Genomic DNA, 15704 nt, shown 5'->3' on the forward strand with positions numbered 1-15704 from the left:
GGCTAGGGATGTGGCTCAGTGGTAGAGCACCCCTGGGTTCAATGCCCAGTACTGAAAGGAAAGAAGGAAAGAAAAAAGGAAGGGAGAAATTACTTTTCCTATATTAAGCATTCACTAAATACACAGTCAGCTCTCTGCATCCATGGGCTCCACCATCAGTGGATTCAACCAATGGTGGGTCAAAAATATTCAGAACAAAATTGCATCCATACTGAATTCATACAGGTTTTTCCTTATCACTACATCCTAAATGAAACAGCAAATCAACTATTTACATAGTATTTACATTATATTAGGCATAAGTAATTTAGGGAGGATTTAAAGTATACAGAAGGATTTGGGTAGGTTATGTGTCAGTGCTGTACCATTTTATGTATGGGACTTGACCATCCATATATTTTGGTATGCTGTGTGCGTGCGTGCGTGCGCGCGCGCGCGCGCGTGTGTGTGTGTGTGTGTGTGTGTGTGTGTGTCTATCTGTCTCTCCGGAACCAATCCCCTACAGATGTTAAAATATTTTAAGGGAACTGACTATAACACTTAACAAGACATGAATCCAGTCTTCAAGGAACTGATTTTCCAAAGACAAAGTCGTAAACCATATACAGACTAGTGAATATATATCATGATGTTGTCCATAAACTGCAAGATTTTCAAGATTTTAAGGATCTCAAACATGGCCTGACCAAGCACCGAATTTACTTTTTTTCTTCTAAGTTTTCATATTTTATGCCCTATATTGAAAGTAAATCAGAAGAATTTCTATCCCACAAGATAATGGTCATATATAATAAGATATCTCTAGGGCTGAGGCTGTGGCTCAGTGGCAAAGCACCTACCTAGCCTGTGGGAGGCACTGATTTGACCCTTAGCACTGCATACAAAAATAAACAAATAAAATAAAGGCATGCTGTCCATCTACAACTACAAAAACACTTTTTAAATAAATTAACTAATTTTTAAAAAAGACATTTCCTGGGCATCTGTTGAAAGCAGTCCTTAGAAGTATAATAACATAACCCTTTAAATCTTTCTACTCTAGAAAACACTGAGCTGATCACAATGAACAGGTGTTTCCAGGGAATGGGAAAATAACAGACAACTGACTGAATCATGAACCACATGGGCTGAAGGTTTGCCTGCGCCACACAACCAGAAGAATCATCACACCGGTACAATCTGGTATGTTTGAGAAAAATTAAACATGGAGAACAGGAAATTAAATTTCCCTATCACTTCCAATCCTGAAAACAGAGACAGGAGGTCCAGCAACACTCTCTCCCTTCCTGCTCAACAATGCCAGCATAAACTCAAGTACTGACAGGCACACAGGTCTAGAAAGTCCTGCAGAGGACATTCCTGTGGCACTCTGAGAAGCTCTCGTATTTAAACATGGCCTCATTAGCAGAAATACGTGAAATGCAGCACCGCAGCTCTGTGACAGCAGAGGCTGGAAAGGACCTCTTCCACGTGTGGGAGGGAAGAGTCACTAAACCAGCCTGTGCAGAAGGGAAAACAGGAAGGAGGGGCTACCATGGCTCACTCAAGACAGCTTGCCTTTCAACTTCCTGTCCTATATTATTCTTCACTGAAAAAGTCAGTAAAGTAAAAAAAAAAAAGTCACTTTAAAAAAAATTTTTTTTTTCTTTTTTGCGGTGCTGGGGATTGAATACAGGGACTTGTGCTTGTGAGGCAAGTGCTCTACCTACTGAGCTATATCCCCAGCCCTTAAAAAAAATTTTTTATAAGTATTTTTTAATTATAGGTGGACACAATATCTTCATTTTTATTTTTATGTGGTGCTGAGGATTGAACCCAGGACTTCACGCATGCTAAGCGAACACTCTACCACTGAGCTACAATCCCAGCCCCAAAGTCACTACTTCTTGTGCTCCTAAATTTGGTTTTAGTCAGAAGAAATGACCCTCACTTAATCTGGACTTAATCCAAGTTCACTGTCATATGCAGTGGGGCTCCTAGAGGCAGGGAGGGACACTCACAGAAGGTACCAGATGGGACTTAACTACAGAGATTTAACCAATGAAGCCCTTAGCTCTGAGAGAAGGGAAAAATCAAAGAAATTGTTTAGAGAATGAGAGGCCTGACTTACTTAATCATTCAACAAAGATTTGGGAGGACATCCTTGTATTGTTTGGACCACTTACCTCCCAGCAGCTCAGAGGGTAAGGCAGGAGGATAATGAGTTCAAAGACAGCCTTAGCAACTTAGTGAGGCCCTAAGCAACTTATTGAGACCCTGCCTCTAAATAAAATAGAAAAAGGACTGGGGATGTAGCTCAGTGGTTAAGCTATAAATCTCTGGTACCAAAAAAAAAAAAACAAAAAAGAAAGAAAGAAAGAAAAAGGAAAAGAAAAAAAAAAAGTAGTAGAATGCTTACTCACATGACTTTCTCACTTCTAAGGCCCTAATTTACCCTAAAATCAGTTCTGCAGAGTCTACTGCCTATAACTGATTCACAAAAGACAGAATGACTAGAAAGGCACTGTGGAATCTAAGAGAAGGCCATTAATGCACTAAAGGCAATGACTGGAAATGTAATAAAGAGTTGCATTTCAAGAAAGAACATATTCAGAAAAATGTGATTTTCCCCATTTTCAAGGACACAATAGTGACATCACAGCATCACCATCACTCACCTGCTCGCAGATGCTCCTGCTGGGTGTCTTTGGCTTTCCTTTGCTGAATCTCCAACTGCTCTATTAACAACTTGTTCTCCTCTAAAACCAGTTCTGCCTGAGTCTGAAGCTGATGCCTACAAATGATTTACAAAATTAAATACAGTCATCCAGGTACTGAGTGTAATTACAGTAACACACCAAGTCTGAAAGAAAGCAACTGATTTATGGAGGTGATATCTGGGCATATTTTAATGTTATACACATTAGTAATAAAGCAAATTCAGTTATTTGCATTAAATGGGGAAAAGGACTGCAGTGGAGTTTGAATAATGGCCTGCTTTAGTACCTTTGTTTTAGTTTTGGTGCTACAGATCAAAACCAGGACTAGGCAGGGGCTACACCACTGAGTAATCCTTTCAACACTTGAATAACTTTTTAAAATGTAAAATATCAGGGTTGGGAATGTAACTCAGTGGTAAAGCCTGTGCTTCATATGTGTGAGGAGGTCCCCAGCATAAAATAAAAAACAAAACCAAAAAAAACTGTGTAAAATGCAAAATATCAAACATACGAAAAAGAATAAAATAAACTCGTAGCTTTGGGATTTTGAATTGGTGAATATTCATGATGTGTGGAAAAGCATGATACACACTACACTCTCAATCACACGAAATGGGATATTATGTATGTATATGCAGGACCTGGAGGGACACATCCAACTAAGCTGCTTGTGACTGGATGACTTTGTTCTTTACTTGTGTTTTTATTTTTCCTATAATGCACACATTAACATTTAAAAAATAAATGCTATTTTAAAAACAAAACAAAACAAAGAATAAAATAAACTCCCATATGCATAATATTCAGCTTACACAATCATCAAATGGACCATCATGTTTCATCTATATAAACCTCCAATCCCCACATGCACCAAATTATTTTTTTCATGTTAGAAATATATATTTATTTCAATTTTCAGATGCTTCAACTGTTACAGGCCATCATGATTTAAATAAGAGGAAAAACATTTCAGAAAGGGCACCAAATTATTTTGAAGTCCATATGAAATTTTTAAAGAATTTAGAAAGTTCCCATTTTACTAAAGAAGTTCGCACTTGTAACCAGTAGCATATTTGCCAACAAATAATTACTTTGTTAAAAGGTTTTGAAATGGTTTCTTAAAACCAACACAAATCTACCCTAATCTTTATTTCACCACAAGCAAACCATTTTTTTTTTCACATAGAATGCAATGTAAATTCTGTCCAGCTCGACCTTCAGGTCACAAATTCTAATAAGGATGAGCTGAAGGAATGGTAGAAATGGTCTAGTTAAGTGTTTACCACCCAAAATAGATTGTTAACAATAACTATCTTGATCTTCTATTTTAAATGCTAAGAGTTCAGGTGAAGGAAGGAGAGAGGAAAGAAAGGAGTCGGGTTGTAACAATGACCTCACTACCACTATGGCTGCACACTAGCTCCTTATCACTGGGGTGTTCCAGTCTGCTATCTGCACCATAGGAGGCGGGCTCAGTCTCACTAGTCTCTCCAGGTTCCTCATTCCTGCCTCACAGGGCCACTACACTTTGGCCCATTACACAATGGATATCCTTATGAGACTTTTCCTTCATCAGTTCACTCATTCATTCCTCCCTCAACTTCCTCTCTTCATTCTTTTTTAAATGAAAGGGATCCTTTATCCCTAAAAGAGGTTGAAAACCTCAGATTTAGTTTAACACTCCTTTCCATATTAAAGGTAAAGAAACTGAGACCCAGGAAGCTGAGGTTACCCAGCTGATCAGGTAAAATTAGGAAAAGAAACAGACAAGCTACAGCCCCCGAGTTTATTCAGAAATTACCAGAAATTAAACAGACAGCTTCTACTGAAGAGTGAGGTCTGGGTGCCAAGGGCAGCATGCAGGTCTAGTAGTCACATGCCTGGCCAGGCACAGAATGCAGCCAGGAGGCTAGTGGGAGGGGCTTCACAGGGCCTCAGAGCCAGGGGCCCCTAGCTCACCCCCTCGCTGTGCAGGCCACCATGCTAAAGCAGAAGGCAAAATTCAAGTCTTAATAAACACAGGACTGGGGAATTAGACAGGACCAGGGATTTGAATGCAGGGCTGTCCTTTTTATTTTATCTTATTGATATATTTTTATTTTAAGGAAACATAAAGGAACTTGACTCATGGCTATAAAAAAGGTTAGGGAAAGAACCTGAGATTCCAGATTCTCCCAAAGGCTCTTGCAGGCATGTGAGCCCCTTTTTCCTGGGAGCTATTCAAGGAGCACTAACAGGGGAAACCTTCTAGGAACTCTGACAGAAGAACATCCAAGTTCAACAAGGGAAATTCACTGCACCAAAGTCGAGTGAATACTCACGCCAGTCCTGATAAACATAGCAATCAGTGACCATAAAATCAAGGAGAACCAATCGAGCAGTAAGAATGCTGTTGACTTAATACCAAATTTCTGCACAGTAAATGTAGAAAATATTCCATTTTTCTCAGTAACATTAAGACATTTTAAAAATACTAAATGTCTCATGCTACCTGGAACAATTGTTTTCTTAGCCTTGCCTGGATATTGCTGTTAGGACTTTTTATGATTTTTACTCTAATTCATTAAATGGGCATTTGTTGCTGCTGAGCTGGATGCAGAGTCATACACAAACAAGAACAGGATATGGTCGCTGCCCTTGAGAAGGGCAAAGAACAGACAGACGTGGAGACAGACAGGGCAGGTGGATGTAGTGTGCCAGGTACCAGGACAGGGCAAATGATCAGACTGTCAGCAACAGAGACAAGTGAGCAGTAACTCTGTGTTCAGGGAGAGTTAATGATAGCCACCATTTGAGCCCTGAAAGGTAAGCAAGGGTGCAGAAGGGGCATCCAGGGAAGGGAGCAGCATTGGAAACCGGGACTGGAGTGGTGAACATCTGCTCTTGTGCGTGTAGGCTTTATCCTGGACTTAATAGACACGGAAGTGGTGAGAGGGGCTCTAGAAAAATACCACCTTAGAAAATAAAAGCAGAAGCCAGGCATGGTGGTGAATGCCTCTAATCCCAGTGATTCAGGAACTGAGGCAGCAATTTAGCAAGAACCTATCTCAAAATTTTAAAAAGGCTGGGGATGATATAGCCTAGTGGTAATGTCCCTGGGTTCAATCACAGTACCAAAGAAAGAAAGAAAGAAAAAGCAAGAGTGAAGGCAAATAAATTTCAGCTTTGAGAACTTACTTAGGGTTTTTATTCTTATTTACTTTTTTTTTTTTTTTTCCCCCAAGTGCTGGGTATTGAACCCAGGGCCTCATGCATGCTAGGCAAGTGCTTTACTACTGAGCTACACACCCTCCTAGCCTTGCATTCAGAATTTTTAAAGTCATCTTCAAAATACCATTTTAGAATAGTTTACTATGTCTTTACAGTATCTTATTAAATTTCTAAGAAACTCCCTTAAAATGTTTGTTAAAAAAAGAAAATATATTAATACATTTGATGATTTTGTAAACTTTATTCCTATTCTCTTGTATTCTAAATCAGCAAAAAATATCACCACTTGGGCTGGGGAGACAGCTCAGTCAGTAGAGTGCTTGCCTTGCAAGCACAAGGCCCTGGGTTCAATCCCCAGCACCGCCAAAAAAAAAAAAAAATATATATATATATATATATGTATATATATATATCACCACTTGCCATTCATCACTGGTAACAGGTCTACTCTTATTTAACTGCTGATGCAATTCTTCATTTTCCTTCACCACTTCTTGGACTCGAATCCTAAACATTCTCATTTCCTCCTGAAATAAAATTTATGTAAACTTTAACACACACATTCATAAGCATCTCTATTCTTAGCTCTAGTGCTCTTGCTGTGGCTCAAATCAAATGCCTGTAGCTGTTTGGCAAAGTCTCACCAGCCTTAACCTCTGCATCCCAGTGCCACCTGCCCCTCAGAGAGCTGAAAGTCTAATGAGAAAAGTCACCAGATGATTGCAATGTCATGGAGCACAGGGACAAAAAAACCTGGGTTTTAAAATATCCAATTCCTGATTTGAAAATACTTTTCTATAACTGGCAAATACTTAAGAATCAAAAAAGAGCAATAGAAAAAAAAAGTTGAAATGCCATAAATACTGTATATTTTTTTTCTTTCTTTAAAGACTTTGGAGGATAAACAGGAGTTTTTTATGTAAAAAATAATAACGTAATGAAAGCCCATTTGCATGGGGAAGGGGTCAGTTATATGAGAACTGGAGGCTCTTAATCTTGTCCAGACCAAGCATGGGAAAACCTCTTTATTTAAAAGCATCCATCCCTACAACTTCAGTCATTAGCCCCAATTCCAGATCTGTGGTTCACTCTCAGTTTTAGGGGCCTTTGTAAGAATCTTGGGTGCCAACATGTACTCTGGAGTGCTTTGAAATATTCTTCTCCTAACTATTAGATATTTATGCTTACACCTGTTTGTCTCAGCAGCATTGCCAAGTCGTTTACCCTCCTCCTCTATCCAGGCACTCTCCAATAGCTGCCTGGCTCTTTTGAACTGAGTCAGGCAAACTACAGTGGGCAGTCCAGCTGCCAGCTTTTTATATATGTTTTATTTCCCCCACTCATTGTTTGCATGTTGTCCACAGTTGCTTTCATGCTACATTGGCAGAGTTGAGAGGTTGCAAACAGAAACTGTTGACCCATAAAGACTGAAATATTTATTAACTTGTCCTTTACAGGAAAAGTGGGCTGATCCCAATTTAAAAAGAGCATAAAAATAGCAATTTTATTATTAGGATTGGTTTCTGATCAATTAATACTAGATTAATTCATGCTCTTAAAAAACTAAGTGGCTAATAGTAAGTCTAGATGAAGAGATTCAAAACTGCATTATACAGGACACGTACATGGAACAGCACAACTGAAGACCAGCACAACTGGGTGACTCTGAAAGGACCCTTCTTACTCAGGATCCCATAAAAACCAACACTTCTGTCTCTGGATTTTTCCAATTCCAATTCTAGAGATCTATTTGGCCACTTAATTGGGGAACCCAGAGGTACGGGATATATCTGTAACACCTTCACTTGTACTCCTGCACAATTAGGAGCTTTGCTGCCAGAAGCCATTCCCAGAAACACAGGGAACAAAGCACAAAGGAAGAGAACCTTGCTTCCTAACTGCTTCCAACAGTTCAATTACTGGACTTCCCTAGGGTCACTTCTTCCTGGAATTAACAAGCATTTAAGTTTGCCTAACATAGCCCAGGCCTATTACCTTCCCCTTTCTGCCCAGATGTCCCTCCAAATGGTGGTATTTGCAGCTGCAAAGTCCCAAAGAGAAGGGCCTCCCTGCTGCTGCCTTCTCTGCACCCAAGGTCCTAGTCCTGTGGGTTAAGCACAGCTTCTTGTAGCACCACCTGTCCCTCCATACCCACCCCCTGCTCTGCCAATCACTCCCTTCCATCTTCCCTCTCTCCTTCCTTGCCTCTCTTCCTCTTTCCCTCCATCCCTGTTTCCATAGTCTTTCCTTTCTTCCTCCTTTCCTTCCTTTAACAAACTGAGTATCTCCCACATGTTGGGCATGCTTACTTACCTTCAGAATGTTCCTGCAAAATTGGAAACAAGTCTTATTTTTACAAATCAGTCTTTTGAGACATCTGCCAACCTACCTCAAGGGTGGCAATGAGCTCATCCTTCTCTTTCATTCTATCTTCATAAGCTAGCAACAATGGTGAAAGGTACTTTATATCCAACTGAAGACAATGGAGTAAAAGGTGGTTAATATATTTCTTACATCTAACACAACTGGCACAATTTTAAAAATAAGACATTTTAGAATGGTTTATAATAGCTATGCAAATACAGCCTGGAATATATTGGCCTGAAATTAAATAACTTTCACTTACCAGCCAGGGTGGTGTAGGGCCGTTTGACGGAAGGCCTTCAGTATGTAAGCTCTAAGAATAAAACACATATTGAAGACAAAATAAAATATACTTCCTCTAAAATTCCAAGTCTTCTATATTGTTAATTTAGATCAGGCATCATCCACCCGTTTGCACAAATGTATAGATGAGAAAAACTATTTCAGAAATGTTTGAGAGTAATGCCCTCTTTCCTCTAAATACTTCAGTGTATATTTCCTAAAACCAAAAACATTCATCTACCCAACCACAGTACTATACTAAAATTCAGAAAATCAACACTGATACAATACTGTCTGAAACATTATCTAGTAATTTTTTACTGAGATGCTAGACTTTGGATATGTTACATTGGTGAGTGTTTGGATTTTGTCGTTTTTCTTTAAAGATTATTGGTTATTTTCTTTCTTTCTGGATTTTGTTGTCTTTCTTTAAAGATTATTAGTTATTTTCTTTTTTTTTTTTTTTTCCACAGGCACTGAAGTTTCTCATAGATCAGCTTGGGGCTTTTCAGGCTTGTTTTTCACCCTAGTGGAGTGAAAATAATCTGGTGGGGTCTGTAATAACCTTTAATGAAAGGCTAGTTTAGCCATACTCCTCAGGCACAGTCTTTCTGGGCTCCGTAGTCAATGAGACAGTGTCCAACGAGGTCTCTACACTGCGGCGGGTCAGGACTCCCAGGTCTCCCTGTACTATGGGAGCTCTGGAACCTATTCAGTTCAGAGATCCCTGTACTCGTTTTCTGCCAGTCTAACGGGCTCCATCCTACATGTGTGTAGACTAGCATTCAACAAAAACACCGAGGAATCCCATGCAGATTTCTTTCTTTATCTATAGAGCTCCCTCCTTTCTGGTATTCTTGCCCTGAAAATTCTAGTCTCCTTGACTTCCCCAAACTCTAATTGTTTACAGAAGAGGGAAAATCGGATACAGAAGCAATGATCCCAATAGAACTATTCCTTATTTAATATTAATATTCCTTCATTTAACTGTACATTCCAAGTGGGTGAAATGAATGGCATGTGAATTATACCAGTTGAGCATTCCTAATTGAACAATCCAAAATGCTCCAAAATCTGAACTTAAAAAAAAAAAAAAAAAAAAAAAATTCCAATTAGAGATGTTCAGTAGGTAAAGTCTATGTAAATATTCTAAAATCTCAAAACTTCCAAAAGCAGAAAGGCTTCTGGTCTCAAGCATTTCAGGAAGATTTAGCCTGTATATCAAAGGTATTATTTTTAAAAAATTAAATTTGAATCTCTCTTCAAAAAGACACTCAAGGGCTAGGAGTGAAGCTCAGTGGTAGAGCATTTGGCATGCACAGGGTCCTGATTTCACCAACACCAAACACACACACAAAAAGAAAAGAAATAAACTCAGAAACCTACAGGCCTGCTGGAAGCGGTCCAGCATGCCTGTAATCCCAACAGCTCAGGAGGCCAAGGCAGGACTGCAAGTTCAAAGCCAGTCTCAGCAACTCAGCGAGGCCCTTAAGCAACTTAGCAAGACCCTGTCTCTAAATAAAAAATAAAAAGGGCTGGGATGTGGCTCAGTGGGGTTAAGTGCCTCTGAGTTCAATATCTGGTACCAAAAAAAAAAGAAAAGAAAAAGAAACCCACTCTGAACTCCAGGAGCCACATGAGAATGTTGTGTGCTTCCCCTCCCTTGACCCTAGCAAGAGCCAATCAGCTATGCATCTCCCATTCTCTAAAAGCAGGGCCTGACCTGATTTATCTTGTATGCCTCACAGTATCTAATATAGTAGCTTGCTTAGCAAGAGTGTAGAGTTGAATTCTTCAACTATTTTTATAAAAAAAAAAAAAAAAATCTAGCTATTTTTTTCATTTTGTATATTGACAAGTAACAGCTGTAACAGAAATTAAATTGAAGCAGCTGAGATGGATTTCAGTCTTTTACTTCATATACTTCTATACTGTACCAACCTTTCCCCCAAGGACTTTATTACCTATATTAAGGGGAAAGAAGGAAGGAAATAGAAAAACTTTAGAAAGACTGTGCTTTGGTCACAGCCCCAGCTCTTTTTATTTTTTATTTTGGTATGGGTTTTGCTAAGTTGCTGAGGCTGGCCTCAAACTTGAGATTCTCTTGCCTCAACCTTGCAAATCACTGCGATTATAGGTGTGCACCACTGTGCCAGGCTGGATGCATCTTTTTCACATTAAATTATAATATAATAAAAAAATCTGGGCTGGGGTTGTGGCTTAGTGGTAGACCACTTGCCTAGCAAGTGTGAGGCACTGGGTTTGATTCTCAGCACCGCATATAAATAAGTAAAATAAAGGTCCATTGAAAACTAAAAAATACTAAAACAAAACAAAACAAAACCTTCAGAATTGGAAATCAATTCAACAGTAAAGGCTTTAAAAAGTCTGATTTTTCTAAGTGGAACCATTACCTCTTCTTTGGACAAATGTCTGAATTTTGTTTGATATCGACTCAGCTCTACATTCAAACGATGAACAGTCATTTTCAGCCCATCATTTTCATCTACCAGTTCTTGAGCTTGTTTCCTTAGATAAAGTAATTCAGGTGCAGCAACTCCTGAAAAAAAAAAATCAATTTAATATTATGCTATAATATCACACGTATCAGGATTTTATATAAATTGCTAACCATTTGCCTCTTGTTCCCTTTTAGGCTCACAGAGGAAGTAAGTTATATATGTACATATGTATTTATATAAAATAAATGAATAAAAGTTACAAAGTTTTTTAACACTGAGTAGTCAACATTGTTCTGGAAGTTTTTGCATATACATAAAGCAAAATAAAAAATTTTAAGTGGGAAAGAAATAGCCATTTTATCAGATGATATAAACAGCAAATTTGTTAGACTAACCTTCCCCATAATAGCAATGTCTATTAGAAAACATAATAGAAAATAGATTCCACAAAGTAACATTGCAAGTAATACATAATAAACATATATGACAGCACAAATAATATATAAAGATCAGAAATAAATGTTCCTAAAAGAAGAAATTTCTGTGAAAAGAAAATTATACCAATGTACTTAAGACCATAATATTATTCTTATATAAATAGAAATATGCATACAGAAAATATCAGTGACTGTTTATATTATCTTAGAAAAAGAACTTGACATCTAGGGCATAAGTCATAAAAAGAAATCACTCTCAAGATTTAGTTGAATTATCAAAAACTAAGAAAATTATATATACATGACTAATGGCTAAAATCCTTAATACATAAAGAGTGCCTACAAATTAACAGGAAAAAGCAAACTATTTCAATTTGAAGTCAGCAAATTTATGAAAGAGAAAGAAAATGGCCCACAAAGATGTGGAAAAAAATCAAAGATAAAGATCATCATCAATAATAATAATAAAAGAAATACAAATTTAAATGGGATTTTTTATTTTTGCTTATCTAATTAGCAAGGAAGATATACTCTTCATCATTGGTAAGTATGCGGTTTACAGGTTGCACATGAAGATAAAAAATGATGAAAATACAGGTACATGTAAGATACTATGCCTAAAAAAGCATCCAGTTCCAAAAGTATTGGAATTTCTTGAGCATAACAATGATAAAAATCATACAGCAGTTGAAATCAAATTTCAACAAGGATACTAATGAACGAATCTTAAATATTATAGTTATCCACATAAGTATCAACAAGTATACAACATGAAGCATTAACTGACAAAACAGATATGACAATGAATGGGTGTCCTTGTCCCCACCTTCCTGAGAGGATGCCTTCTCAGGTTCTTTCTGCCCTTCGTTGTCTTTTTCCATTCTCCTAAGTTTTAACTGCAATTCTTTCATTGCTTGTTTTATCATATGCAGTTCAAGGGTAAGACTTTTATTTGTATTGTTTAGGTGCAAATTTTCTTCTTTTAATTCCTCAAACTTTTCTTTGGTTATTTCTGCACATCTTTGACGTGCTCTACCAGTGACATCTGAAAAGGTACAGGGGAAAAAAAGCTTTAACAAATTGATATTTACCATTTTCATCAAAAGCACCTGTTACTTTATCCCTGAATCATGTGAGTAACTACTCTACTCTAGGCTGATGCTGTGTCAGGTCCTTGGTCCTGAAAAGGGCATGTCCAATACGTTAAAAGCCTGGCAAAACTATAGTGGATTAACAGGAAGAGAGGTGACGGAGGGGAGGCAGGCCCAGAAGAGGCTGTTGCATTTATGATGTTTATGATGAACGGTGGAGATTTCATCCTCGAGGTCACCAGGAGCCAAAAAGGTTGTGAGGTGGAGATGGGGAAGCGAAGAGGCTCTGCTCTCAGAGGAATCCCTGAGGCCAGCAGGAAGACAGGGGATCAGAATGAGGCCCAGTCCAGAGCTGCGAGGGGCAGCCCAGAGTTGGGGCAGTGAGGAAGAGACGTGAGAAAAGGATTCAGAGGCCAAAACATGACAGAGCTTAAGGGCTGACTGGGTTGGCAGCTGGGGGCGGGGGTGCAAATCAAGGATGAACATATTAAATAAAAACTCCGGAAGCCATTGTTTTGAAATAAGCCCCATGAGGCCCCAACAGACCAGACTAAAAATCACAACAGTCACTCATACTGAAATCCCAAGTCATTGAACTATTTCAACTAAGTTATCTAGGGCTGTGGATGTGGCTCAGTGGTAGAGCACTTGCCTGCATGCTTAAGACCCCAGGGTTCCATCCCCTGCACCACCAAAACACAACAAAAAAATCAACTAAGTTATCTAACCTCAGGACAGAGAGACAAGCAAATCTCTCAAACTTGGTCATTTTTCTGTTGTTCTGCCTCCTAGTGCCCACCTTACAAGGAAAGTAACTTTGAAATGACCACTCCGTTTCTCCTTGTTTCTGTTTTCTTCAGCCCTTCTCTGTCTAGAAAGCCAACCTCTCCTGTTCAGCTCATTGGATGCTCACTCTGTCTCCTGGCATTAAGTGTGGCCTGAGGGTACAGCTGTGAATGATTCTGACTAATAACATAAATTCAAAGAATGGCTGAACAGCAGCATACTCATAATAATGGAGAACAGGCCTGTGGGCTAGAAGTCAGAGCTCCAGCACTCTCCCAGAATATGGTGCCAAAAACACTGTGATAGAAAGGATTAAAATACAGTCAGTCAGATATGGAGAACAGATTTAATATGGGGTTTTTCAGACTAGTGATGTGAGACATAACTGCCCAAAATTACAAAATCCACTTTGAAAGCTACTAAGACTCCCCAAACTGTACAGGGGGCATATTCCGCAAAACATCAATCCCTTAGCAGAGCACTCCTTTACATATCAACTCCCCAGGACCTGAGCACATCTCACATGGACATACACCCACCACCAGTATTTGGACCTTTTGAAGACAAAGGCAGAATTCAACAACTAAACACTTCTCAACTCCAATAACATCGGACAGAAACAACAATCTTTATAAGAAAATGAAAGTGAATTTTATTTTCAGATGAGACTATTCTGGATATTCCCTAAAATTAAGCTTTTCAATCATAATGAGCTACAAAAGGCAAATACCTGGGGAAGGAGGAGGTTTTTCACGTAACGGTATTTTTTCGTCCTAAAGAAGAAAAATAGGAGAATGTGAGTGCAGAGTCTCAGCACCTTCTAAAAGTGGACTCAGCTAGGGGTGGTGGCACGCACCTGTAATTCCAGCAACTGGGGGGGCAGGAGGACTACAAGTTTGACAGCAGCCTTAGCAACTTAGTGAGACCTTGTCTCAAAAATGAAAAAATAAAAAGGGCTAGGGATGTGGCTTAGTGGTTAAGTGCCCCTGGGTTCAATCCCTGATATCAAAAAACAAATAACAACAAAAAAGCTTTAATTGCCACTGTTTCTTATAACTAAACCTTAAACTTTAAGGGGTATCCCTCCTGGTGGGATCTCTAAAGCAGAGAAGAAAGTCCTGTCTGAATTCTCTTCTGTCTTGCCTGTGAGTTCAGTGATGGTTTTTTCCCATATTGGTCCCATGAATGACAGGCCATCAGTTCATTTTCTTTTGTTTTCTTTCCTTTTTTTTTTTTTCCTTGGTACTGGAGATTGAACTCAGGGGCACTTACACACTGAACCACATCTCCAGCCCTTTTTAATATTTTATTTAGAGACAGGGTCTCGCTAAATTACTGAGGCTGGCCATCCTCCTGTCTCAGCCTCCCAAGCTGCTGGGATTGCAGGTGTGTGCCACCACACCTGGTCAGTTTACTTTCTAAAGCATGTGAAATGACTATAAATGTCACGCAGAAATATAAAAACAGGACCTTTTCTCACCGGCATATGAAAAAAGAACCAATCAATTGCAGCAGAGCATGTTTTTGAAACGCCGAGAATACATTCTTGCTTCTCAACCCAAAGCTTAGAGGAAAGAGAAGCATTAAACTTCTATTAAATTTCCCCGTTATGTATCAGTGTGATATTAAGATTCTAATTTCTGCTGAAAACGTAGATAAGGTTATTAATTAACTTTACTGAGAAATGTTTAATTTTTAAATCCCTATGACATCGCACAATGAAAAACTTAAGCAAGAACTACTTTCATGTTGGCAATTAACTATTAAAGTTATGCAATGTCTACCCTTTCTATACATTATTTTTATTACCAAACTATAGAAAATATGAGATTCCACGTTTTAATGTACTTATTAAGAAGCATTCAATGGGAAACAAGCCCAAAGGGAAGATTTTTTTCCCCAAGAGTATTTAAAAGTTATAGTAGAAATTCTATTTCTTGAGAATATGAATTTTTTAAAAAATAAGCTTACCTTTAAATTCAGAACAGAGCATTTACCATCTGATAAAAAGAGCAAAAGAAAACATTTTAAGGCAGATCAAAAAGGTATAATCATAAAACTTCACCTCCTACAGAGTTGCTGGATGAAGTCCCAGGCAGACAGACTTTGCAAGGCCACTGGCAGTCAGGTCCTTGGGCAGAGCAGGGAGCCTGACTGTCACTCACTATCAGGCTTATTCCTGAGCCCCTGCAGTGGCTCACATAATTGCAGAACCAAGGTCAAATCCCTCTTTGTCCCATGCTGGGCTCCTCAAATTCCTCCTTCCCTTCTCCAAGTGGACCAAGTAGAACAAGGCTTGACTTTTCTTTGCCTACCTGCCTGCAAGTAGCATGGGACTGGATCAGAAAAATACTTGTTCCTGGAAGCAAACTC

General features: G+C 38.7%; 1 protein-coding gene across 3 annotated transcripts in view; it reads right to left on the reverse strand.

Annotated features, from left to right (window-relative positions):
* CEP89 (centrosomal protein 89) overlaps positions 1 to 15704 on the reverse strand; it is a 56177-nt gene that overhangs the window by 16392 nt on the left and 24081 nt on the right. Inside the window, exons 6-13 of one of the 3 annotated variants that reach the window (XM_079119903.1) lie at positions 15303 to 15331; positions 14062 to 14104; positions 12281 to 12499; positions 10970 to 11115; positions 8536 to 8586; positions 8299 to 8382; positions 6333 to 6436; positions 2658 to 2773 (exon numbers count right to left, since the gene is read on the reverse strand). In XM_079119903.1, the coding sequence (XP_078976029.1) occupies positions 2658 to 2773; positions 6333 to 6436; positions 8299 to 8382; positions 8536 to 8586; positions 10970 to 11115; positions 12281 to 12499; positions 14062 to 14104; positions 15303 to 15331 (792 nt within the window). Of the gene's footprint in view, positions 1 to 2657; positions 2774 to 6325; positions 6437 to 8298; positions 8383 to 8535; positions 8587 to 10969; positions 11116 to 12280; positions 12500 to 14061; positions 14105 to 15302; positions 15332 to 15704 lie in introns of all 3 variants that reach the window. The other 2 variants (XM_079119902.1, XM_079119904.1) reach the window with 2 other exon arrangements.

This window comes from Sciurus vulgaris, assembly GCF_902686455.1.
Source record: "Sciurus vulgaris genome assembly, chromosome: 17".
Taxonomy (NCBI): Eukaryota; Metazoa; Chordata; class Mammalia; order Rodentia; family Sciuridae; genus Sciurus; species Sciurus vulgaris.